Source organism: Trachypithecus francoisi, unplaced genomic scaffold (assembly GCF_009764315.1).
Source record: "Trachypithecus francoisi isolate TF-2019V2 unplaced genomic scaffold, Tfra_2.0 Lachesis_group18, whole genome shotgun sequence".
Classification (NCBI taxonomy): Eukaryota; Metazoa; Chordata; class Mammalia; order Primates; family Cercopithecidae; genus Trachypithecus; species Trachypithecus francoisi.
Window position 1 is genome coordinate 38,207,030 of NW_022681463.1, and position 24,465 is coordinate 38,231,494.

Genomic DNA, 24,465 nt, shown 5'->3' on the forward strand with positions numbered 1-24,465 from the left:
TGTCGTTTCTCTAACTTCTCTATTCATGACCACGCCCCCTCCCCCGCCCACACACACACACACACACACATACACACCTTGCCCCACCTCTCTTGCCTTCCTCAGCAAGTTTTTCTGTTCACAAATCAGTAGTTATGCATTCAAGTTTCCTCGTTAAGGACACCTGGAATACGATCCAGGATTCATCACTTACTCATTGGTGAACCTGGGCGAGTTACCCAACCTTCTGTAGACTCAATTTTCCCATTTGTAAAATGAGAATACTAGTCATACCCACCTCAGAAAAGAATCATAAGCTCATGAATATAAAGTACTTAGCACAACGCCTAGTCAGTCATAAATTCCCGATTAATTTGGGCCATTATAATAAATAATGCCCTGTCAACACTAAATTTTTTGTTTAATAAATGCTTGCTATACTTTTTTTTTTTTTTTTAAGGCAAGAGTTTCACTCTTGTTGCCCAAGCTAGAGTTCAATGGCATGATCTTGGCTCACTGCAACCTTCGCCTCCCAGGTTCAAACGATTCTCCTGCCTCAGCCTCCTGAGTAGCTGGGACTTCAAGTGTGCACCACCATGCCCAGCTAATTTTTGTAGATTTAGTAGAGATGGGGTTTCACCATGTTGGCCGCGCTTGTCTCGAACTCCTTACCTCAGGTAATCTGCCCGCTGCAGCCTCCCAAATTGCTGGGATTACAGGTGTGAGCCACCATGCCCAGCCTAATAAATGCTTGCTATACTTATTTTTTAATTGCACTTAGAAACACCAAGACTTCGACTTAGCCTTCAGAGAGATGCAATTGCTGAGTCACTTATGTGCTTGAAGATGCCTGGCACGATGACACTAAGGCAAGAATAGCTGCTGAGGGTAGTCCTCTTAGAGACCCTAAATTAACAGCCAGTACATAGATGAATCCTTTCAAGTAGTTTTAGGTATCAATGGTAGAATTGATGCCTGAGAATAAATACTGAAATACAAAAGTTGCTGCCTCTAACCAAAAAAAAAAAAAAGAAAAAAAAAAAAAGATTAATGCTCTATCCTTGCGTGTGACAAACACTACCCAGTCCCTTGATACAGTAACCCATTACTGTTTCTTGCTTGAAATTCTACCCACTAACTCTGAGACTAACAATCTGTTCATGTCCCCAAGGGAAAGAGTAAACCCATGAGTTCTATAAATCTTAGCCCCAGACTTTTCTGACTGGCACGAGTCACAATGATGAGATTATCGGGATTTGGAGTTGCTTTATCCCAAGAAAATTAGCATAAATCATGAGAAGACGCTCTGTGGCAAATTAAATAAAACAGATACTGTATTCCAAGTAAAAGACTTAAGCTTTCAAAATGACTTTAAATTGATGAAAGCTTTGGATATTAAGTTTCACCATTGCATTTGTAACAAATTAAATGCTCTTAATCAGATAGCAGTAACATTCCATTTCACAAAGAGCAGCTCGGATAACTAAAGCCATTTCTACTCCCTGGAGATGGCCCAAAGTAACAATACTCTATGATCACTACCATGAACATTTTTCCTGATCCCTGTCAGGCAGCAACTTGTCTCTGTGATAAATGTACCTGGCTGTGGAATTTGAGCATTATGGCTAGGGAGCAGGGACAGGAAAGTTAAACTAACTGCCTCTCTCACGGTTTTTATTTGGTTTACACCAAACCATAATTTCCCTTCAGAGTCACTCACTTATCTGTTTCTCAGATATCTTGATCACCCACCAAACCACTATCTAATCTCTACTGGAAACAAAATATTACCTGCAACAAAAATAAATCAATAAAATTAGAGATCTAGACACTTCAATGAGAGAAGACATTCAGGACAATTTCTATAGACTCCATCTGGATTCAGGGCTCCTATTTTGTTTATGAATTTGCACAGAAAAGCCAAGTGTCATATTTTCTTCTCTGCAGTTCTTTTGACAGAGACTGCAATCTCTAACAACACTCTAAGCATTACTAAAATCTATTAAACAAGGAATATTTTTTGAGAGCTTTGGATTTAAACAATGGAATATTATGATTTAACCATAATCTATTAAACACCTACTTTGTACAAAGCATCATGTCACACAATGTAAATGGCAAATAAGACAAAACATCTGCCCTGAGAGACTATAGAGATGATAGAGAAGGTAACACATTTATGCAAATAACAGGAAACAAAACTGAGTATGATTCGGTCTTATAAAATATGAATAGTGCAACTCTAATTGCTTATAGAGGCAGAAGTCACATCTCACTGGATCACTCAGGCAAGACAACAGAGAAGGTGCCACTTGATCCGGATCTTGAACAATGGGCAGGGCTTGGATGGCCTGGCATGGTGGCTTGAGACTGGGAAAGGTTACCATGTGGTATGAACAAAGCCAGAGTATTTGGAAACTACAGAGAGAAAGTGGTTTCCCTTGATATGAATGTGGGATAAATACAGGAGTGAAAACAGAAATAACTGGAATGTGAGGCTGGAGCCAGGTTGGCAAGGGCTTTGAATGAGGTTATATGCCATTGAATGGGCAATGAGGATCTGGTTCAGTGATTGAGCAGAATCTTTGGAAAAATTCCGGCATTGATGGGAAATAATAGTTTAGTGGAAGGAAAGCCTGAAGAACGTAAGTAAAGCTGGATAGCTACTCTAATAATCTGTGCAGGAGTCAATGAGGGTTTAAACTAGAGGAAGTCTGTGTACACATGAGGAACATTTTAGATGTTTAATTCAAGCATGCATGATACTACCTAGGGGGAAGGAGAAAGAAGAATCAAGAATTATTCCAGAAAGGTGAGTCTGCAGGAATGCAAGAACAGAGAAGTCAGGAACAGCACATTTGGGAAGGAATTTGGACAGCCTGAGCGGGGGTGCTAGGAGATAAGTAGAGATCTGGACCAGCAACATAAATACAGGACTGGATATGGGGAATGAGGCTTGACGGCTGAGGTCACTGGGTGAGTAAAATTGCCAGAAAAAGCGGCAGAGTTGGAAGAGTGTCCGTAAATGTCGGCACCATCCACTATTCAGGAGTACTTATCTAGAGAAACTGATGCTTTCTTATTTTAAATTATATACAATATAGAGCACTAGGATTTTGCTCATATTTGGAACTTTTAAAGGTATGGTTAAGCATTTTTTGAACGCAAGAGAAGATAAAACCCAAGCTCAAAAGCTCGGAGATCTCACCCTTTGTCAGTTCTCTGAAGTGAAGTGGCCACTTTGACGATGTTATCAAGATCCTGACTCCTTCAAACAATGAAAAATAAGTACAGGTCGGTGACAGAGGAGCTGTTTTTTGAAGAAGCTAAAATTTCTCATTTGTTTTCAGTAAATAAAGTAAATAGTCTAGGTAGTGTTCAGGAATTACTGAGTTTAACAGAAAGACAAAATGATTCTGTTATGTCAGCTCATGGCACACAGAGACACGCACATCCCCCATTCTCACACACACACACACACACACACACACACACACACTTCCCTCTGTTATTCCACCTGGGTGTTGGCTCTGCCATCTAGTGCTCACTGAAATAACTACATTTTCTCCTGAAGACTGGTATTGCCAGCTCCCAGGTTCTATGTTACAAAAAGGACATAGAAAACAAAATCCATTTAACTAACAAGTAAACACAGAAGTGAGTTCAAAAGGTTTTCCACCAGAGCCAAGCAGCATTAAGCATCAGATACAATTATTTATTCCTTTTCACCCTAAAGCGGTGAAAATGTTTGTCTTCTCAGACTCTAGAATAGGTGGAAGCACCTGAGCACATAGACGGCTTGTGTATTCCAAATCAGATCAATGCCGATATCCCCGGATCATAAAAGGAACAGTTAGGAAAATTCTTATAGTAATTAAGAACTGTGGGCTGGGTGTGATGGTTCACACCTGTAAGCCCAGAACTTTGGGAGGCCAAGGAAGGAGGATCCCTTGAGGCTAGAAGTTCAAGATTAGCCTGGGCAACAAAGAGAGATCCCCCATCTCCACATACAAATTTCTTTTTAAATTAACTGGGTGTGGTGGCCTGTGCCCATAGTCCCAACTACTCAGAAGGCTAAGGCAGGAGGATCTCCTGAGCCCAGGAGTTTGAGGCTGCAGTGAGCTATGAGTTCTCTGCTGCACTGCAGCCTGGGTGACAGAGCAAGATCCTGTCCAAAAAAAAAAAAAAAGAAGAAGAAGAAAAGAAAAGAACTCAGCATCTCATAGACAGAAGGTTAATAAGGTTCCATGAAGAACGGATTCTGTAGCCAAGTTGGGAAATGTAACCAACTTTTGCTGATTTGGAATACACATAAGCACACTAAAGATTCTGAAAAGTTCTGTGGCAGAAAACTCTATTTAATTGTGTTTCCTAAATGTAATGAAACACTGAACTCTTCTTTTGCAGAACATGCATTGACATCCTGTGGCATATAGAACACAGGCTGGGGAATGCCAAGAGTGGTGCTGTCAGCTCCTCGGAACAGGGGAAACATGACTTTTTCCAAAGAAGAGAATCCATGTGATGTGTCTTTTAGAATGGGACTCTTCTGAGAGTCAAACGGGGATGATATAAAAAATGAAAAGGATATAAGTTTTAAATTTCAAAATAATTTTTCAGTGATAAAAATCTTTTGACTGAAAAATAGTTTATCACACTGATAGACCTATAAAATAGCACTGTTTAAAAACTATTTTCAAAAAAAAATATTTTTTCTCCTGAAAAAAGGGAGAAAAACAAGACACATCCAGAACAAATGCTAGACTAAATAGGAAGTGCAAGACAACAAGTATAAATGAGAAATGTAAATCGGGAAACCGGACATTTGGGGAATGCCACCTTACCCCCACCCAAGACATTTGGTGAATATCCCTTTACCAAATGGCATCAGTGTGCTTCTTCCTGATGCTGCAGGAGGAGTTGGACATACCTATGTTCAGCTAACACTAGACAAAGTTTTTGCAGCACAAGTTCAACTGAACAACTCTATTTCCACCTCTTTATGTATACATCCACACCAAGTATATGATAGACCTCAGAGAAGGTCCTGGGAATAAAGAGGTGAGCAAGCTCTCCTGCCTTTAGTGGGTTTGATCTTATCCTGTTATCTTGTTCACACAATTTTGGTAGTTTTCTTAAAGGAAAGTTTGGGATAGAATTAAAAGGAACAAAATTCTGAAAGTGCCTACAAAAACATTTATTGATATTTTGGAGTCAGTTGGAAAATTGATTTTGTCTACCTTATTATTAATTGCCTTACAGTTTTAAATGTGCTGAGAAAGCATACTTTATCATTGCTACGGTTATGTATATAGATAGAAATCAGTTTACCTTATATTTCTTTTAGCAGATCTGTTGGTTTCTGTATATACACCCGGTTTAGGTGGACGTATCTGCCTATATTTTCAAAGTTAAAGATTACATCAGTCAGAAAAGAAGACACTTTTTTGATAAATTTAAATTTATTTTTAAAAATTTAAGTACAAAAAGATTAGTGTTTGTTGGAACCATACCTGAGATAACAAATTTAAACTGTATGGGTCGGCAGGAACTCCAGTATACTGAGTTTGTAATTTAATCTACCTTTATCTCATATTTGTAAACCACTGGATATATCTAGACTTATAAGCTCTAAATACATTTATGTTGATTTTTTGTTCTCCATCAATAAAGCATTGTCATACTTTTCTCTATTAGATAACAACATAATATTTTAAAATATTAATTTTTGTTATGGGCATCAAAGGTATTTTTTTCTTAAGAATTATTTGCTCAAGCCTGTAATCCCAGCACTTTGGGAGGCCGAGACGGGCGGATCGCGAGGTCAGGAGATCGAGACCATCCTGGCTAACACGGGAAACCCCGTCTCTACAAAAAATACAAAAACTAGCCGGGCGAGATGGCAGTGTAGTCCCAGCTACTCGGAGGCTGAGCAAATGGCGTAAAGGGAGTGGACTTGCAGTGAGCTGATCCGGCCACTGCACTCCAGTCCGGGCACAGAGCGAGACTCCGAAAAAAAAAAAAAAAAAAAAAATTTTTGAATACTATCAATAATATATTTGTTATATAAGGTGGAAAAAAAAGTCTATGTTTGGAATGACCAAACTAAACTGACAGAATTAAATTTTATTATGTTAGGTTCTGGCACAATTTAAGACTTTCCTCTACTCTTTTTAAAAGTATCTGGTTGACCTACTTATACATTCCTACTTGTTCTCAAGAAGCTATATTCAACTATTTTTTGTACTCCTGAGGACATGCGTTAATTACATAGAAAACACTTTCATTTCATATTCTTTCATTAAAATCATCTTGCTGTGATTAAAGCAGTCATGATTTTAAAAAACATGCAAGTTGTCCCAATTTTATTTTTTAGATCATTGGTGGAATAAAGAAATTTGAGTAGTAAGTTCCTGTGAAATTTGGCTTCCTTTAAATTTAAACAAGCTAGTAGTTCTAGTGACGCTGATTTTAGATTAGAATGTCAGTGGTACTAAGGCCAATTAATTTTAGCCCCTTAAAAAATTCTATTCAAATTGGTATTTAATTACTCAATACTAGAAGTGTTAGAGGAAAAATAATGTAAGATTAAAAAGTTGAGAAGATATTTTTAAGAGATCATTATAACCATCATACAAACAAAAAGTTATAAATCTAATCTATATTTTAATTAGTTCAGTGAAGAAATATTCTCTTGACTCAATTAAAAAAATTATGTTCTCATCCTAAGGACAAAATTTCAAAGGTACTGTGCAGTTTCACTGAACAGAAATTCAAACCTGGAGTTTTAACACCTATTGCTACATAGTCCTGCTGCCCAGTCAAAGCTTTCTAACTGAAGTTACCCTCTTAATGAAGAAAATTTCTATAATTGTGACTACTAAAAAATAGTTCTATACTTGTGTCTTATTAAAGAATAGTTTCATAATTGTGTCTTACATGGTGTCAAAAAAATCACCATCAAAGAGCAAAAATACAAAAGAAGCAACAGTAGGCAATCAAGCAGATCTAATGTAGTCAATCTTCATTGAGTTACCATTTTTAATCTCACAATAATAATGGAAATGTGGGGTGTACATCTCAAAAAATTGTTCAAGATATATTAAGCAGTTTAAATGTAACACATGGGAAGAGTTTCAGATCTCTGAATTTGTTTCCAAGTATTAATTATAGAGTGACAGAGATTCAAAGCTGAGAAGCAAGTCTATTTTTCCTGATTCAGAGACAAGTCAATTAGAACATCTTTCAAAACTTGTGATAGTTTTGAAATAAATTACAAATCCTTTCACTAAAAAAATGATTAAAGAACTATCCAAACATAGTTCTAACATAAGCAAGGATTTGAGTGATAACACAAAGTTTCAAGAACATCTTTCATCAGAATCTGTATCTCTTAGTGGGAAACCTAACTTGGAGCAAATATGAACAAAAAATACACTTTTAATATGGTTTATATTTATATTATATATAATACATGCCAAATACATATATGTATTTATATTTGCGTATTAGGAACTAATACATAAAAAGCCTGTGTACAATCACTTTCTGAACACGAATATTGTTTCATTTTTATTCTGAAGGCGTATTTTCTTTTTTTTTTTTTTTTTTTTTTTTTTTTTGTTGAGACGGAGTCTTGCTCTGTGGCCCAGGCTGGAGTGCAGTGGCCGGATCTCAGTTCACTGCAAGCTCCGCCTCCCAGGTTTACGCCATTCTCCTGCCTCAGCCTCCCGAGCAGGTGGGACTACAGGCACCCGCCACCTCGCCCGGCTAGTTTTTTGTATTTTTTAGTAGAGACGGGGTTTCACCGTGTTAGCCAGGATGGTCTCCATCTCCTGACCTCGTGATCCACCCGTCTCGGCCTCCCAAAGTGCTGGGATTACAGGCTTGAGCCACCGCGCCCGGCCTGAAGGCGTATTTTCTTAAGACAAGTTAGCCATTAATATTCAAAGGCAAACATAAATAAACATATGTGTTGGGAAATAAAATTAGAAAAAGTTCTACAGGTGCTTCTTTAGGGAATGTGCACACAAAACATTCATGCTTTGCACACAGAGGGTCACAATCCATTTGCTTTCATTTCCCTTGAACTTCATTTTGTCAAGGAATTCTGGAATACTAGGTCTTACCTATTATCCCGTCTCAGCTGGTTAGGAGAAGAAACAGGAGAACTGGGCTTTGGAGGTATTGGAGGGTGAACACCTGGTTCCCTTTAAAACAGAAAACAGCAGTTCATTTCTCCATGGTAACATGGCAAATTTTAGATCTATTAACTGAATGCATTTATTACCTACATAAAAATATCCTTTGCATCTTACAACCCCCATGTGTGAGGTACTTGAAAGGTCAGACTCCATGGAGCACTAAACTTTAAAGAAGTCAAATATTTAAAAGTCAAACTTTTAAAAAATATTTTAAAAGTTTATTTAATCAGGTTCTTGAAAACCCTATCCTCTTTCACTATAGTTTGGACTATCCTATGTTCTTTAAATAGCTCAAAATTTTGCTAGTATATCTAGCTCTATTCATGACATCCAGGTCAGCAGTGCATGAGAACTGTAAATGTTCCTTGGGTATTAACATAAGCTTCTTTGGGGATTATGTCAACTATCAGGCTGCTATGGAAACAGCAAGAAAAGGCTTTAATTTCAGAGACCTCAAGGTAGCATTGATTTGAAACTCTTAACTAAATCTGACTTAAACATTGTCAGCACAGGCCAGTTTGATGCTGACAAAGCATACATATAATCTACTGTCAGCCTAAACTTTCCAATGAAGCACCATGGCAGTCTCTGAGTTGGCAGGACTTAATGACGTAGGAACTGGAGATGGGCAATTTTGTGCACATTTTGGATGGAGTCAGCACCTTACTAGGGTATGTCACTCCCATGTGTTCCCCACCACTACCACCCCAGCAGTTCTCTATTTGTCCTCAACATAAACTCTGTACCTAGTGAAAGAACCCTCTGATCGTGTGTACCCTTCTGGCTTCCGTAGCAAGGTAGATAAGCATGTGGGTAGGAGTCAGCCTGCCTGAATTGCCAGCTGTGTGGTAATGGGTTAACTTGATTCTGTTTCTTCATCTGTAATAATCCTTCTAATAGGATTGTTGGGGTATTGTCAGGACTGAATGAAATTGTGCTTTTATTCAACAAACATTTATTGGTAGCTTTCTATGTACAAAGTTCTCTCTGAGCTGGATAATGTCCTCATTCTCAAAGGCTTTCAATATACAAATAAATATATGTCAGAAGAAGAAAAGTGCTGTGCAAATAATAATAATAAAACAGAATAAGGAGATATAGACTGATGGGGTGGGAAGACTATTTTATTTAGAATGGACTGGGAAGGCCTCTCTGTCAGGTGAAATTTGAACCAAGACCTGCAGGAAGTAATAGAGTAAGCCGTGAGGCTATCTGGAGAAAAAGCATATAAATACAGCCATCATTAGCTTAGAGATAGTATTTAATGCTTTAAACTGGCAGAGATCACTAAGGAAGTCAGTGTAAGTAGAGACAAAAAGATGGCCAGGGGTTGGACCTTCAGGCCCTGCAATATTTAGAGGTCAAGAATATGAGATGAAAACAGCAAAAGAATCAGAAGGAATGGCCAAGAAGGAAACAAGAATAATAGGAGGGCGTGGTATCCCAGAAGCCAAGAGAGAAAAGTTTCACAGAAAGAGTAATTGGCCATTTCAAATGCTGCTGTTAATCAAATAAAAACAAGGACTGGGAAGTTACCCTGGTTTGGCCAACAGAGTGGTCTTTGTAACCCTGTTAAGAGCAGTTTTGATGGAACGATGGTGGGGGGGGGGAAACAAAAACAAAACAAACAAACAAACCATTATACGAGTGGATTTAGGAAAAAATGGGAAGCAAGGAGATAGAGGCATTGAGGCAGTTTGGCAGTAAAGAAGGAAGAGAGAAATGGGTAGCTACTTCGAGGTTGATGGATCGAGGAAGGTTACTACAGCATGTTGATAGGATGACGAGAATGATCCAGTGAATCACTGATGCAGGAGAGTGAGGGGAAATTACTAGACAGATGACTTTGAGAATTGATGGGACCTAAGGCACAGTGGAGTGGCCGATCTTAGATAGAAGCACAGAGGGCTCATTCACAGCAGCAAGAGGGAAAGAACTAGATGGGTATAGCTGGGGTATGTTCATTGACTCAGAGTGGAGAAGGTTCTCTTTTGTTTACTTCTATTTTCTCAGTAAAATAGTAATCAAGATCATTGATTCAAAGTGAGGAGGTTGAGTAGGGGTTAGGGCAGTGTGAGAAAGAAAGAGGGGGAGAAAATGTGTGAAATGGTTTTCTAGGCAAGCAGAAGAGTAAGTGGACCCAGGAAATGTAATAAGATGATGATGATGATGATGATGATGTACCATTATATAGGGTCATTATGTGCCAGAAACTTTTCTAAGCACTTCACGTATATTAACTAATGTAATCCTCACCGCAATCCCACACATAAGTATTATTCTTCTTCCCATTTTACAGATTAAAACACTGAAGCACAGAACATAAAGATAAATATCTCATGATGATGCAGCTCATAAGGGGCAGAGCTGGGAATCTAAACCGGAAAGTCTGGCTGCATAAACTCTCCACATGCTGTGCTGTCTCTTGAAGGATCCTTGGGCCATACCAATCGCTCAGTTGAGGTTAGTACTCATGGGCTTAAAATCACATTATTTGGCATTGTTTCCTCTTGCCATATTCAACTGGTTGGGGAGGAAGAACAGAATAGACTGACAGTTGGATTTACCATTAGCCACGTTTACAATTCAGCCAAGTGAGTGCAACAAAGAGAATGATGGCAAGGAAGTGGAAGGGGTCTGCAAGGAAGGGGTTACAAATCACGTTATTTGGCATTGTTTCCTCTTGCCATATTCAACTGGTTGGGGAGGAGGAACAGAATAGACTGAGAGTTGGATTTACCATTAGCCACATTTACAATTCAGCCAAGTGAGTGCAACAAAGAGAATGATGGCAAGGGAGTGGAAGGGGTCTGCAAGGAAGGGGTTACAATGGGGGCCGTGGAGTTTGAGATGGGCATGGAGGGAAATGAGAATATGAGTGGTTGGGACTGTGAAAAAACTGGTAGAATTAATGGACTGGTGATTGTGGTGGGGCTGAGCAATTCCTGGAATCAAAGGACTGAAGAGAGTGAGCTGGACAAATAGAAAGCAGGAGCCAGAGAGGGAAAGCTTTGAAGTAGAAGTATTGTAATTTTGTAGGGTGTGTGATTATTTGCAGGGCAAGATCTATCAATGGCTGCAGTAGTGGGAAGGACAAGATCATCGGGGAGGTCACAAAAGTGAGAGATCGGGGAGGGGAAGGATCCTCTGCATGGATTTTGAAATCACCAAGCATTGTGACAAGAGGAGGGTTTGGGAAAGACGGTGAACCTGGTGCTGAAGTCTTCAAAGAATGAGCATGAGTGTCTCAGAGACCTTCAGATGACTCCAGCGAAGAAGAGAAGTTCACAAGGGCATGATTTCAAAGGAGATGGAGAGTTTCAGGGAGGCGGGAGTTAAAATTAAGAGAAGGTGGTGATGAGAAGAAACCAGACCCCTCCCTTCCTCCAGACCCTGTGATAGGTCAGTTCAGAGGGAAAACAGCCCTTGCTGAGAGAGAGGCTGTGGAAGCAGGGTCCTCTGGAAGAGTACAACAAAAAGGTGGGAGATCATTCAGAGGGGAGGCTGAAGAGTGGAGAATTTTGGCAATGACAAATGACATGCTCAGCAAGGTGGAGTGGAAGGGTTTGAGAGCTCAGTGTGATATTAGGTTGGGTCAGGTTCAGGGAGGTACAGAGCTCTGTGGAGATGGTCCGGGTGATAAGAAATGACCTGACTGGGGTTTCAATAAGAGACTATGGACATAGGGATGGAGGACATGATGAAATGAGTCTTGAGACCTCTCAGCAGAGTGGTAACGAGGCTGTGGGTGATGGACAGTGGAGCACCAAGCATGGTGGGTTTCTTGGCTCTCGTGTTGAAGGTGACATTGAAGCCAGAAGAGGGTGTGCATGCTTGGCTTCCACACAGGAAATAGTGTCTTTTGCTGTAGTGGTTGTTGTTTTCACCCCACACGACCCCAGCGCTGCAGATGTGACAAACTCTTACCCTTCCTAACACACCCCACCATATTCTGTCCCCGCTGTGGAGCACCTACTTCTTCCTTTCCCCTGGAAATTCTCTCCTTGCCCTTCAGACTTTGGCTTAGGAGTAACTATCTCCAGGGATATCCAAAGCCATGCTGCGTACATCCCTACATTCCCCCATAACAACCCTATTCACAGCACATATCACACTATTCTGGATTACACATGATATTCTGTTCCCACACTGGACTGAAAGTTCCTAAAAGGACAGTTATATCCCAAGTACTAGGATTGTGTATGACATAAGAATGAAGGAGGAAGTGATTGGCTGTATTTCTTCGGCAGAAAGGAAATGGGTACCAAAGAGGGATTTGCAACTTTCAAAATCTGTGCAAGCTTAGCTTCCTCAGAGAAATCCACTGTCAATCCCATTACAGAACACCTACTAGGTGCCAGGTACTTAGCTGGGTCATTGTGTTGTGTGATATTTCTGGAAGAGCAACTTACATGGAAATAGTCTTCCCATCCTGGCTTAGTGGCAGATTCCACAGTATTTTGTTTGTATTGCTACCATCTTCTTTTCTCAGAGAATATTCTTGTGTTGGGTGTATGTATCAAGTGATCTTTAGTTTTTAGAGTCTTTAATATATCTGTGTGGATTCATTGGTTACATGCTTTCCTTCCAGAGGCAGAGGAAAGGGGGAAGGAGATGATCGGTCCTGGGTAATAATGAGGCTGTACAGAACACTAGATGTCTGAGGACAGGCAGGAAAGAGGTAACAAGGTGGAAAGGAGGATTACAAAAAGTAGAAATGGGATGGTGCCAAGCTTTACTTATGTTAGAGTCATGCTAATGACATACTCAATTTCTTCCATTTTAAAATGTCTAGGGCCTCAAAGAGGTGGGTAAATATGCATTGCGTGGATCAGGGGAATAGAGGTGAGTAGAAGTAGATCTGAGATGGTCTGGAGAATACACAGGAAAGAGAAAGATGGATATGTGGTTATGAAGGCCAAGAAAAGCGGAGGAGCATGTTTATTTCTGAGGGTGATGCATTTACACCCCTGCTGGGCCAGGAGCCAGGCAATGCCATGTTGACTTCCATTTACCTCAAAGGAGCTTTCATTTGCATCACTGCAATGACAGCCACAGATGACAGAACTCAAGCCCTGGGGTGGGGCGGGCAATGAGAGGAGTCATTCATGTCGTGCCAGGAGCATGATGTGATGCCAAGCAGGGGGATTAAAATGCAAGAGTGAGGCAGGAAGCTGTGGCCAGAATATTTTGAAGAGAAGGAAACAAGTGACATTCATTGGAATGATCCTCATTGAATTCTGCTTTGAGATGCGATGTTTAAGCTCGGGTAAGTTGACCCTGGCTCTCCCCTTCGCCCATCCCCAGACACCTCAAGGCTCCTGCAGGATTTATGCCACCACACTAGTGGCTATCATGATGAGCTTTCAGAAATATAAAAGGTGAATTTCATGAGAAATATGTGAACACTTGCAGACTGTAGCTCAAAGGCCAAAGCTAAAAGAAATAACACTGTAAAGAAAGCTGTCTATATTATTTCATTTCCATATGCTGCTGCAAAGATCACATCTTTCCTCATGGCTTTTTTGCATAACATGCTTGGCTCTGCGACTTCTGTTCTAGTCTGGCTAGACATGTGAACATGTCTATTACTGCAGCACAAATCTAGGTTGAACAAAGAATCATTGTCTCTAATATTTAACTGTGAATTTTGTTCTCCCTTTTCATTGTGCTTAGCCAGGGTTTCAAACTGGTCTTTCTGATGTTAAATCCTTGCTTTTTTCTCTATATCATACTGTAGAGAACCAATTCTTTTCCAGGTATTTTCACTGCAAATCTATTAAAAATTGATCGATCTGAAATATTTCCTTGCCCAAGGAAGGAGCCATTTGCTCAAAAAGCACTTACTCCACAATTGCCCAAGTTATAATGTTAGGACACATAACAGTATATTAGATGTCATTAGCCAGTCAAAGACAAGAAAAGATGTAGTCCATGCCTTCAAAGAGCTTGGAAAATGCAAGGCACATGTTCAAAAGAGTGGTTACTGTGATGATGCCTCGCTTTCTAGTGGCCAGTCAGTAAACCGTAACCTAGTAATGGAGCATGCACTGGACTAGAATTCTAGAGATCTAGATTCTAGATTCTAGACTAGCTTTGCCACCAACTTTCTCTTTGACTCTGGAAAAAGCTCGGATTCCCTCCGAAACTCTGCTTATTTGCCTATAAAAGGAAGAGATTGGCCCAGATCTGTGGATGGTAAACCACTACATGACTGAGGGAGGGTGGCGCTATTGCAAGGAATCCTCAACTCCACAAGTACCTTGACGTTCATGTACTGTGCTTTTCAAATGTATGTAGATGCTGTTGTGGTTAATAAAATTTAAATTTAAGTTGGCTCTATAAGAACATGAGTCAACTTTTATTGGTCAGTAGATACAAAGATACACAAATTCAAGTATTGATAAGTCATAGCAGCTTTTTGTCCTTAGATGTTTTCTCAAAGACATAAAAATATTCCAACTATTATCAAGTGAACTAAAAAAAACATGTTCGCATTAAAAAGGAGTCTACTCAAAATGGATCACACATCTATATATCAAACATAAAACTACAAACTTTTAGAAGAAACCAGAAGAAATTTTTGTGATCATTAGTTAGGCAAAGAGTTCTTAAACATAATACCAAAAGCATAATTTATTTAACAAAACTTGATAAATTGGATTTCATTAAATTAAAAAAACCACGTTGGCTCTGAAAAGTGCATCGTTAAGAGAATTGAAAAACAAGTCATACACTGGAAAAAATATTTGCTATTCACATACCTGAAAAAGGACTTCCAAGCACAATGTATTTTTTTAAAATTTCAAAACTCAACAATAAGTAAACAAACCAGCAGAAATAAAATCGGCAAAAGATTTAAGATACTTGGGCCGGGCAGGGTGGTTCACACCTGTAATCCCAGCGCTTTGGGAGTCTGAGGCAGGAGGATCATCTGAGGTCAGGAGTTCAAGACCAGCCTGGCCAACATGGTGAAACCCTGTCTCTACTAAAAATACAAAAAATCAGCCAGGCATGGTGGCACACACCTGTAGTCCCAGCTACTCAGGAGGCTGAGGCATGAGAATCACTTGAACCCAGGAGGCGGAGGTTGCAGTGAGCTGAGACCACACCACTGCACTCCAGCCTGGGCAACAGAGTGAGACTCCGCTTCAAAAAAAAAAAAAAATTTAACAGATACTTCACCAAGGAAGATACACAGATGACAAACAAACACATGCAAACATATGAAAAGGGTGTATGTCATGGGTGATTCCATTTATATGACATTCTGCATATAGCTAAGAGAGGAGACAGAGAGATGAGAGGACAAAGACGGGCTGCCAAGTATGAAGACAGTCCCAAGCAAAATGCTGGTCCTTTCACCCCCATCCCCCACTCCCATTGTCCTCTCCCAAACCCTATGCCACAGCATGTCCCCATCACCTATACTTCACAGTCAGGCCTCCCTGCCTCCCAGTCTTCTTCCTCCAAAGCCATCTTCCACTCCCCTCCACACAATGCAAGCCTCCATTCCCTCAGGATGCTCTAATCCTGCCCAGTTTTAGCAGGAAAGAAACCTGATTCATATAATTGACACTAAGATTTGAATGACCAGAGATAGCCCCTTTAATCTGTCATGCTTCTAATTGAGGTGAAATTTACAGTCTCTAGTCGATAGAACTTTCAGCAATACTACTAAATGGTGAAATAATTTTTTTTAAAAATCAAATTATTTGTTTTTTATGATCGGAGCAAGGTGACGTTTTTGAGAGTGCTTGACCCTAGGTATCCCGATTCTCACAGCTTCTTTCTCTATCCTACTTTTGAACCTGGAGCTTCCCTGTTTTCTCATATTTCCAGGAGCTCCCCTGCCAGGGGCAGAGGCAACAGGGGCTCCAAGAGAGGGAGGGGAGGTGGGAACCTGGGTTGGGCAAAGCAGGGATGCTTTGTACTTGTTGTTTGAATGTATGAGTTACTTCAAACTAGTGTTAGGGAATCAGGGACTGTCTAAGTTGTTCCCATAGGACTGAAGAAACTATAATTCATGATAAAGGTTAAGACCTTCATTTACAGATTCTGAATTAGGTTTCTCCTTGTTCTGTTCAAACTACACATTTAAAAATAATAAACTTAAACTCAGGCTAATATTTTAATTATTTTGAATGTTTAGAATGAGCAATCTAGGCATTCAGGTAAGATTTTTAAATTACTGTATTTTGATATTTTATTGCGTGTCATAGAATCTTAATTTCTACAAAAGAGATTCCAGTTAATATAAAAATTTTTTTGTTGAGATAAAAATGAGATGGATGTATTGCTTTTATTTAGCATGACATCAAACTTTGTAGAAGATTTGGTACCAATAGAGTTAAAAATGTTGCAGCATAATTAGAAAGGTTACATTTTACCATTTATAGTTATAGACAGAAAAATATAACTGTAGTGCAAGGTTGCCATGGCAACTCACTTCTCAATCAGGATATTTTTTTCCTCCTCCAAGTCTACCAATCAGCTAACGGGAAGTGAAATAACCACTGAAGGAGAAGAGGTTGAAACAAATAAGGATGAGAAATTATGTAGAAAATATTTATATCGTAATTTTCCTAGATGCGTTTCTACTGCTTTATCAAATATTATTTCCTTTTCTATCTTTAAAAATGATTCCAGAAAAAAAAAGCACATTCATTTCTAGTGGTAGCTTCATTATTGTTCCTAAATGAGAATAATGAATAACATTCATAAATATTCATACTGTCTGTTAAGCAAGTACTTTAGTTTGGCTTCCATGAGGTTCTTAAATGAGCTTTACATGCCATTTAACCACTGAATCTCCAAGTCACCTAAATACACAGTCAAAATCATTTGAATTTATCATAAACAGAATACAAAAATTTAATGGTAGGTTCTGAAATCAGAAAGAAATTCGACTTTCCAGAACTGTTATTTCTCTAGTTCCTTGTGATGAACCTGAATATTTCTCCAGATGGTTCCTATTATTCCCTCCATTGGCTCACGTCCGGCAAATGTTACCACTCTTTTAAAAGTCTCAGAGACAAGAAAGTATTTAAGAACTTGAAAAATGAAGACATCCCCAAGTGTTTGCTGACACACTGCTTTGCCTCAGGCTTTCAGGCATATCATAAAACAAAAGAAGTGGGAAGAGGGGAACATGGCTCTGACTTTCTAGTAATTTTCTACATTGATGACACTTGCACTTTCTTTTGTACATATTCCAAATCTACGGCATATGGTCAGAGCTCAGATTACATAACAGCACAACATTAACTCTGAAAACAGAAACATGATATTCTAAAAAGGTACTTAGGCTCACCACAAATTATGAGTGGATACCTGCTCATAGTGTCTTACATTAAAAGACATTTTCCCACATAATATCAGATTTGGAATTACTGGATTTCCTGCTATTACTAAACATAATTGATAAAGTATAAATGCAGAGAATGTCCCATGGATGGGAAGCCCATAGTTCTATGCATACAAATACACTCACATAGACATGCCCATATACCCTGTACTCTCTGGCACTGGAACTTCGCTCCTCCTCTCCTTTCTGCCTGAAACGCCTCTATCCATACCTCCCCCTTGCATCTGGCTTACTCTTGCTTGTTCTTTAAGGCTTACCTCTGGCATTGCCTCTTTTGAGCCTACTCTACTCCAGATACAATGTCTACTGCCTACCTCTCCACACTCCACATATTTTGTGGCTACCTTGACCTTTGTGTTTATCATACTCCTGAGGACCCTCCCTTGGTGAGGGCCAGCCTTCATGTTTAACAATCCTGGCTCAAAATGACTCCCTGCTAGAAGTTGAGTTTTCTCTCTGTACTCCTTTTTGTACTCCTGGCATCTAGCAAAGTGTTTTTTTTTTTTTTAGCACATAGCCAGAGCTCGACAATTGTTTTGGAAAGGGAAAGAGACAGAGACAAGGAGAAACAGACAGGGAGAGAGAGAGGTGTTACTTAGCACATAGAATACAGCACAACTACAAAAAGACAAATAAGATAACAGGTTGAGGGAAATTCATTGTCTAGTAGATACGAAGAAATATTAAAATAATCGATCAGTCAATATGTACTTATTGACAAACTACTATGGATAAATTTACTTGATGATTCAAAGAGTTATAAGATGATGCCATTTAGTCGATGAGTACACTGCAATAGTAAGCGATGTGTCAAAGTAACGCACAGTTAATTGCTAAATGATCATCGAAGATAATAAGCCTTCTGAGTCCAAATGACAAAAGTCACACCTTAGGGTGTGAAAGCTTTGGGGAGGAAGTAAAATTCATGCCAGACTTTTTGAAGGATGGCTTGGTTTGAGACGGTAGAATCCATTGACCCGCACTGCCTTCATCCTATCCACCTCTCATTACACCTTACCTTTACCATGTAACCTTAGTCCCCCACCACACCTGATGTATAGACACACATCAAAGTTCCACTTCCATTTTCTTCTCATTTAATATTTTCTCAACAGGTGTCTTTACTCTATAAAGATACTACATTTTAAATCCCTGGGTTCATCCCCAAATTGGATCTTCAGAAACTGCCTTTTACCGGAGCACACTCCTTCCTCCCCTCTAGGTATTTATCTTTGCTTGGGAATCACTGATACAAATATATCCCGCCAGTGTCCCAGACTCTACCTGCTCAAAACAAAGCACAGTGTCAGCTGCTTGAGACCAATTGTGTACTCCCCATTCTGCTCCTATTTCTTCCCACATTGATTAGTGGCATTACTATGCTTTAAATCACCCTGGGCTTGAAAACCTAGCATTGTGTAATTTCTCTCCTTCCCCCAAATCCCACACTCCTATGGGGACCTGATCTCTGAGTTCCCTGCTAGAAGCTCTTCCTACAACATCAGATTTCCCAGAGAAGATGGATGTTCTTCTTATGCCCTCACAGTTGATCTTATGGTATGGTTATTTATACATTCATATTCTCCAACTTTTGGGGCTATAAAGCTGCTGCCACTTTTCAGAGTTCTCTGCTCTGGGACTCCCATAACAATGCTGAGTGATATCACCTAGACATGAAAGCCCTTTCTCTGATCCCTCCTGCCCCTGGAGTCCCTTCACCCTCCTCCCTTGCTGGGTGGTGGTCTCTTTGCGGTTGCCTTTGGAGGTTCTCATGTGGCGAGTGACTCCCTCAGAAGCAAAACCTGTGAAAGCACCAGCAAAATTAGGCTTGTGGTATGCCTCTGCCATCTCATGGTCATATCTTTTTTCTCCATCAGCACCCTAATCCCTGGAACTCACTGCAATGATGATTAAATAAACACAGTAAGGAACACAAAGAGGTCCATGATAGCTTTGATGTTTTAAGTGTGGGGGTGGCTGAATATTCAACTTACGATAACACAAATAAAATTTAATTTTAAAAAATAGCATAGAATGCCTCTCAAAAGTGAATATGTCATCGTGTTTGGTTATGACAATAAGATTCTCTAAGAATAGGCTAGTGCAGGAAGAAAGGAGCTAACCTCCCCGACGTAAGTAGTTAACAGGAACTAGGGGCTGGAGAGCAAAGGTGGAAGAAAGGAGTGAGGGGCTGTTGAGGAAAACAGCAGCAGGTGAAGGCCTGCAGAGAAATACCAGCCAACAAGAAATGCCCAATAACAGGGATGGCCAAAGAATTTATGAACAGGGATTTCCAATATTTCATTTTACATAGTTTGGTGTAGGCTTCTGCAATATGTTGCTACCACTCCCACCATCCCATATCTTTACTAAGACTTTATCCAAGTGGCATTTGGACACATCAAGGAAACTATAGCTGGTTTAGTGTGGAAGTGAGAGAACAGGACAGAGGTAAGTTGGAAGTGAAATACTGAAGGGAAATCAGATCAAAATGTGGTGATATGGTTTGCCTCTCTGTCCGCACCCAAATCTCACCTCGAATTGTAGTACCCATGGGCCCCTGAGTCAAGGGTGGGACCAGGTGGAGGTGATTGGATTATGGGGGCAGTTTACCCCATGCTGTTCTAGTGATAGTGAGTGAGTTCTCAGGAGGTTTGATGGTTTTATAAGCGTCTGGTATCTTCCCCTGCTTGCCTTCACTCCATCCTGCCACCCTGTGAAGAAGGCTCCTGCTTCTCCTTTGCCTTCCTCCATGGTCATAAGTTTCCTGAGGCCTCCCCAGCAAGGTGGAACTGTGAGTCAATTAAATCTCTTTCCTTTATGAATTACCCAGTTCCAGGTATTTCTTCATAGCAGTGTTGGAACAGACTAATACACATGGCCATGCCCTTTCTCACCAGTTCTATTCAAGAGAGTATTGGAAGTTCTGACCAGGGCAATCCGGTAAGAGAAACAAATAAAGCATATTCAAATAGAAAGAGAGGAAGTCAAATTGTTTTTGTTTGCAGATGACATGATCCTATATCTAGAAAACCCCATCGTCTCAGCCCAAAATCTTCTTAGGCTGATAAGCAACTTCAACAAAGTCTCAGGATACAAAATCAATGTGCAAAAATTGCTAGCATTCCTATACACCAACAACAGGCAAGCAGAGAGCCAATCATGAATGAACTCCCATTTACAATTGCTATAAAGAGAATAAAATACCTAGGAATACAGCTAACACGGGAAGTGAAGGACCTCTTCAAGGAGAACTACAAACCACTGCTCAAAGAAATCAGACAGGACACAAAAAAATGGAAAAACATTTCATGTTCATGAATAGGAAGACTCAATATTGTGAAAATGGCCATAGTGCCCAAAGTAATTTAGAGAGTCAATGTTATTCCCATTAAACTATCATTACAGGAGAATGAGATAGGAGACCGGGTTAGGATGAATAAGGATGGATTTCATTTTGAACACACTGAGTTTCTGGTGTCTTTGAGACAGTGGGCAGTGGGCTACCCAAAGGCAACTCAGATAAGAGATCTGGAGCAGATATAAATGAAGAAGTGGAGAGCACACAAATGGCCACTGAAACCCTGGATCTGGATGCTGCTGTTGAAAGGCAGAGCACAGAACAGGAGGAGAAGAGAAGAGGGACTTGGAGCCTTTAGGAGCATCAACATTTAATGGCTTGGTAGAAAATGATGAGGAAGCTGAGGAGACTAAGGAAGAAGGGCTGAGAAATCGAAAAAGAAAGAAAATCCAGAAGAGCGTGTTGGGGGAGTGTGCTGGTTCTCGAAACACAACAAGAGAGATTTGATAAGGGCATAAAGAGTCAGTGGTGCCCTTTGAAGGGTGACTTGGTCATACAGACTGATAGGAGCAATGTCATCAGTGACTTAGGGAAAGCTGTTTCCTAATGAACTAATGGTGATAGCAACCAGTAAATGGAGATGAAAAGCAGCATCAACTCTTCTGAGAACGTTGGCCAAGATGGAAAGAGAGGAAGGATGTCAGCTGAGTAGGTTTGTAATATTAGGCTATCAAATTTTTAGGAGCTATATTTTTTAAGATGGAAGAGGTTTGAACATGGAAAATGGGGAAACCAGTGAAGCAGGACTTTGATCAGAGAGGTAGGAGGAGAGACAGAGGAAGGTAACAAGGAACAACAGTTATAAAGCTAAAATTCTGATTCAGTCTTGATTAAAATGAAAATAAAACATGCTCTGATAAGAAGACTTCAAAGGATAATCTGCTTGGCATATCTTGATAATTCAAAACACTGTATTGGTTATTTCCATTCTTAGCAAGAGAAGAAAGAAGACAGAAAACATCAATATCCCAATGGTTGAAATCACAATGACCAAGAAGCAAGCTTGGAAATCAGCTAGAAGGGCCAAAGGTTTTATTTAAGTTAAAAACTTTACATGCCATGTCTTGCTGTCATGAATTACAGCTACTCTCTTGAATATTTACAAAAATAGGACAAGAGACTTTCAAAGATATTCAAGTCTTAACTCCAAAATTTTGTTTGATCACCCAGGTCTGAACTCTCTCATTGCGTAACTAATGTATACTATACATAAAATGACACTTCTCAGAAAAATTTCATTTTTTCTTTAGCTATAAAATATGCTAATTTTTAAAAACTCTCTTTTCTCATTTCAGCTCTACTTAACCTCACCAGCCTTGTGTTAATTATAAACATATAATTACATGTAAGTATAGTTATAGATGTAGATGTAGGAATAGATATATTAATTATAAAGATAGACTAACATAGTTATAGGCATAGATATACATTTAAACAAAGGTATGATATTATGAGCTCTTCTGTTGTTAAAAAAAGTTTAAGACCTTTTGGGTGTGGTTTACATTGTGCTTGTAATAGATTTTAATCAAAACACAATACAACACAAGTTTTTAATCTGAACTTGATTTCTTCCATAGTATAAATTAAGAAAGGAACAAATGAGAGACGGGATAACCCATGGTGTTAAGGGCTACAGAGAGGACAAGGGAGGAAATTCTAGGAAAAGGACTCATTCCTGGATGACAGGGGAGTTTGATGGTCTTTTCAATTGTGCTGCACAGAAAAAGATGTATGGGAGAAAATGAAATTTCAGGGAAAGTTTAGGTGGTGAAAAAAAAGCTCACAAAACTAAGAACAGAAAAAGTGAGGGTGTCAGTCTTAAGTGAAAATTCTTCTGGAGAAGATGGGAGGGGAGAGAAAAGGGGGAGAGGTGAACACCAGTGTATTAGTGAAAGATAAAGGAAACGTTTAACATTGAGCTATTAGCTAGTGTTATCAATCATAGCCCCTCATTTTTATCTGTTTTTGACCTATTTTCATTTTCTTTGGGCTCCTCTGGGAACAAAGATATCTTTGTGAAGCCTTTACTCCCTTTCATCATTTAATAATTGCTTCTAGTTTTCAGCATTTACTAAAAAGGCTGTTTCTCAGCCCTGGGAATGCACTGGCATTAAAGGTGAGAAATGGAAGCTGTACTTTCAGCTCTTCCAAAGAAAACCACTTCAGAAATCAAAGGCATTGCTATATTGTTATTATTCTCTCCTTCTCCTGAAGGCTTGGCATGACATATTTTTGATGCTCAAAGAGAAGTCTTTTCGTTTAGCCATTATATTAATAATCTGTGACTCTAAAAAAGGAATGGATATATAAATTGATCAACCTAGCCTAATAATCTCCTCTTTCCCTTAGTTCCAGAGCTATGGATCTGAGCCAAGAATCAGAAATAGGAACATTGTAACTCATTTCATCTCCCATGTAAATCACATCCAGCAATGCATAAATTGTGAGGGAAGGCAGAGAGCCAAGCCCCATCAGCTCTGTGCAAACAGATCCACAACCTCAACAGGCGTTGATAGCATGAGATGTTAATTCATGAATAATCCTTCCACGTTTTTACACTGTTATATAACCAGTTGCTTTTTATAATGATATTGGAATAATGAATAATTGGAATGATGAGTTGAGGACAAATATGAAGTTATTTTAAATAGGTAATAAATAGATCTAAGAAAAGTACCAGTTATTCTCTATCAAGACAAAAATGGATGGATCTTAACAACACTCAGAAAAAATAATAACTAGGAGAACTCCTAGTTAACATTTTCCCCACTTAGATAGCTCCTTATATCAAAGGTATCACCCATAAGAAGTATCTAATAACAGCCTGAGGGGAAAGAATGTTTTAAACTCCAAATGTAATTCATATATGGCAGTTCATGTAATTGGAAGTCATCTGTAAATGAGCAGGTTCTAAAATAAAACATTGTAATACCAGGTGAATGTGACTCCAAGTTGTGACTGCTCAACATGTTATAGACATATAATTTGATTTAGTTATAGATGGGTAGACAGATAGACAAACAGATAGATAGACAGAGATAGGATAGATAGATAGATAGATAGATGTAATGATAGGTATAAAAAAGTAACTCGAGCTCTTTCTATTGACCAACTAGAGTTTATTTACATCCTTATAGATCTCACTCAAATTATTGCAAAATACATGTATTTCTAAATATATCCATTACTTGGAAATGAAAGAGACATTAGAAGTCTGCACGGTAGATAAAAATTTTATAAAATAAGCCAATCTAATATTAAATGAGCACATAGTTTAATAGAATTTTATTTTCCAATAGTCAGAATTAGAAAAACTGATCCCATTGAAACATGAAAATATTCTAGAAGTTGAGACATAAAAACATCTTTGGATACCTGAAGAGTAAACTAAATAGAAGACCTGTTTTTGTTTCTGAGTTAGTGATGATATTGATTATAGAGCACGCTTCTTTAAAGACCAGAGTGTAGGTTCTATGTTTTGTTCACTGATATATCCCAAGATCCTAGAATAATATCTGGCACACAGCAGTGTTTATTACATATTTATTACATTG

The 24,465-nt window shown here is 39.1% G+C and overlaps 1 protein-coding gene across 13 annotated transcripts in view; it reads right to left on the bottom strand.

Moving 5' to 3' along the window:
* SCEL (sciellin) overlaps positions 1-24,465 on the bottom strand; it is a 113,340-nt gene that overhangs the window by 51,817 nt on the left and 37,058 nt on the right. For all 13 annotated transcript variants that reach the window (XM_033177492.1, XM_033177489.1, XM_033177487.1 and 10 more), the window contains 3 exons: positions 8,109-8,189; positions 5,311-5,376; positions 3,188-3,247 (listed from right to left, as the gene is read on the bottom strand). In XM_033177492.1, the coding sequence (XP_033033383.1) occupies positions 3,188-3,247; positions 5,311-5,376; positions 8,109-8,189 (207 nt within the window). The remainder of the gene's footprint in view (positions 1-3,187; positions 3,248-5,310; positions 5,377-8,108; positions 8,190-24,465) is intronic.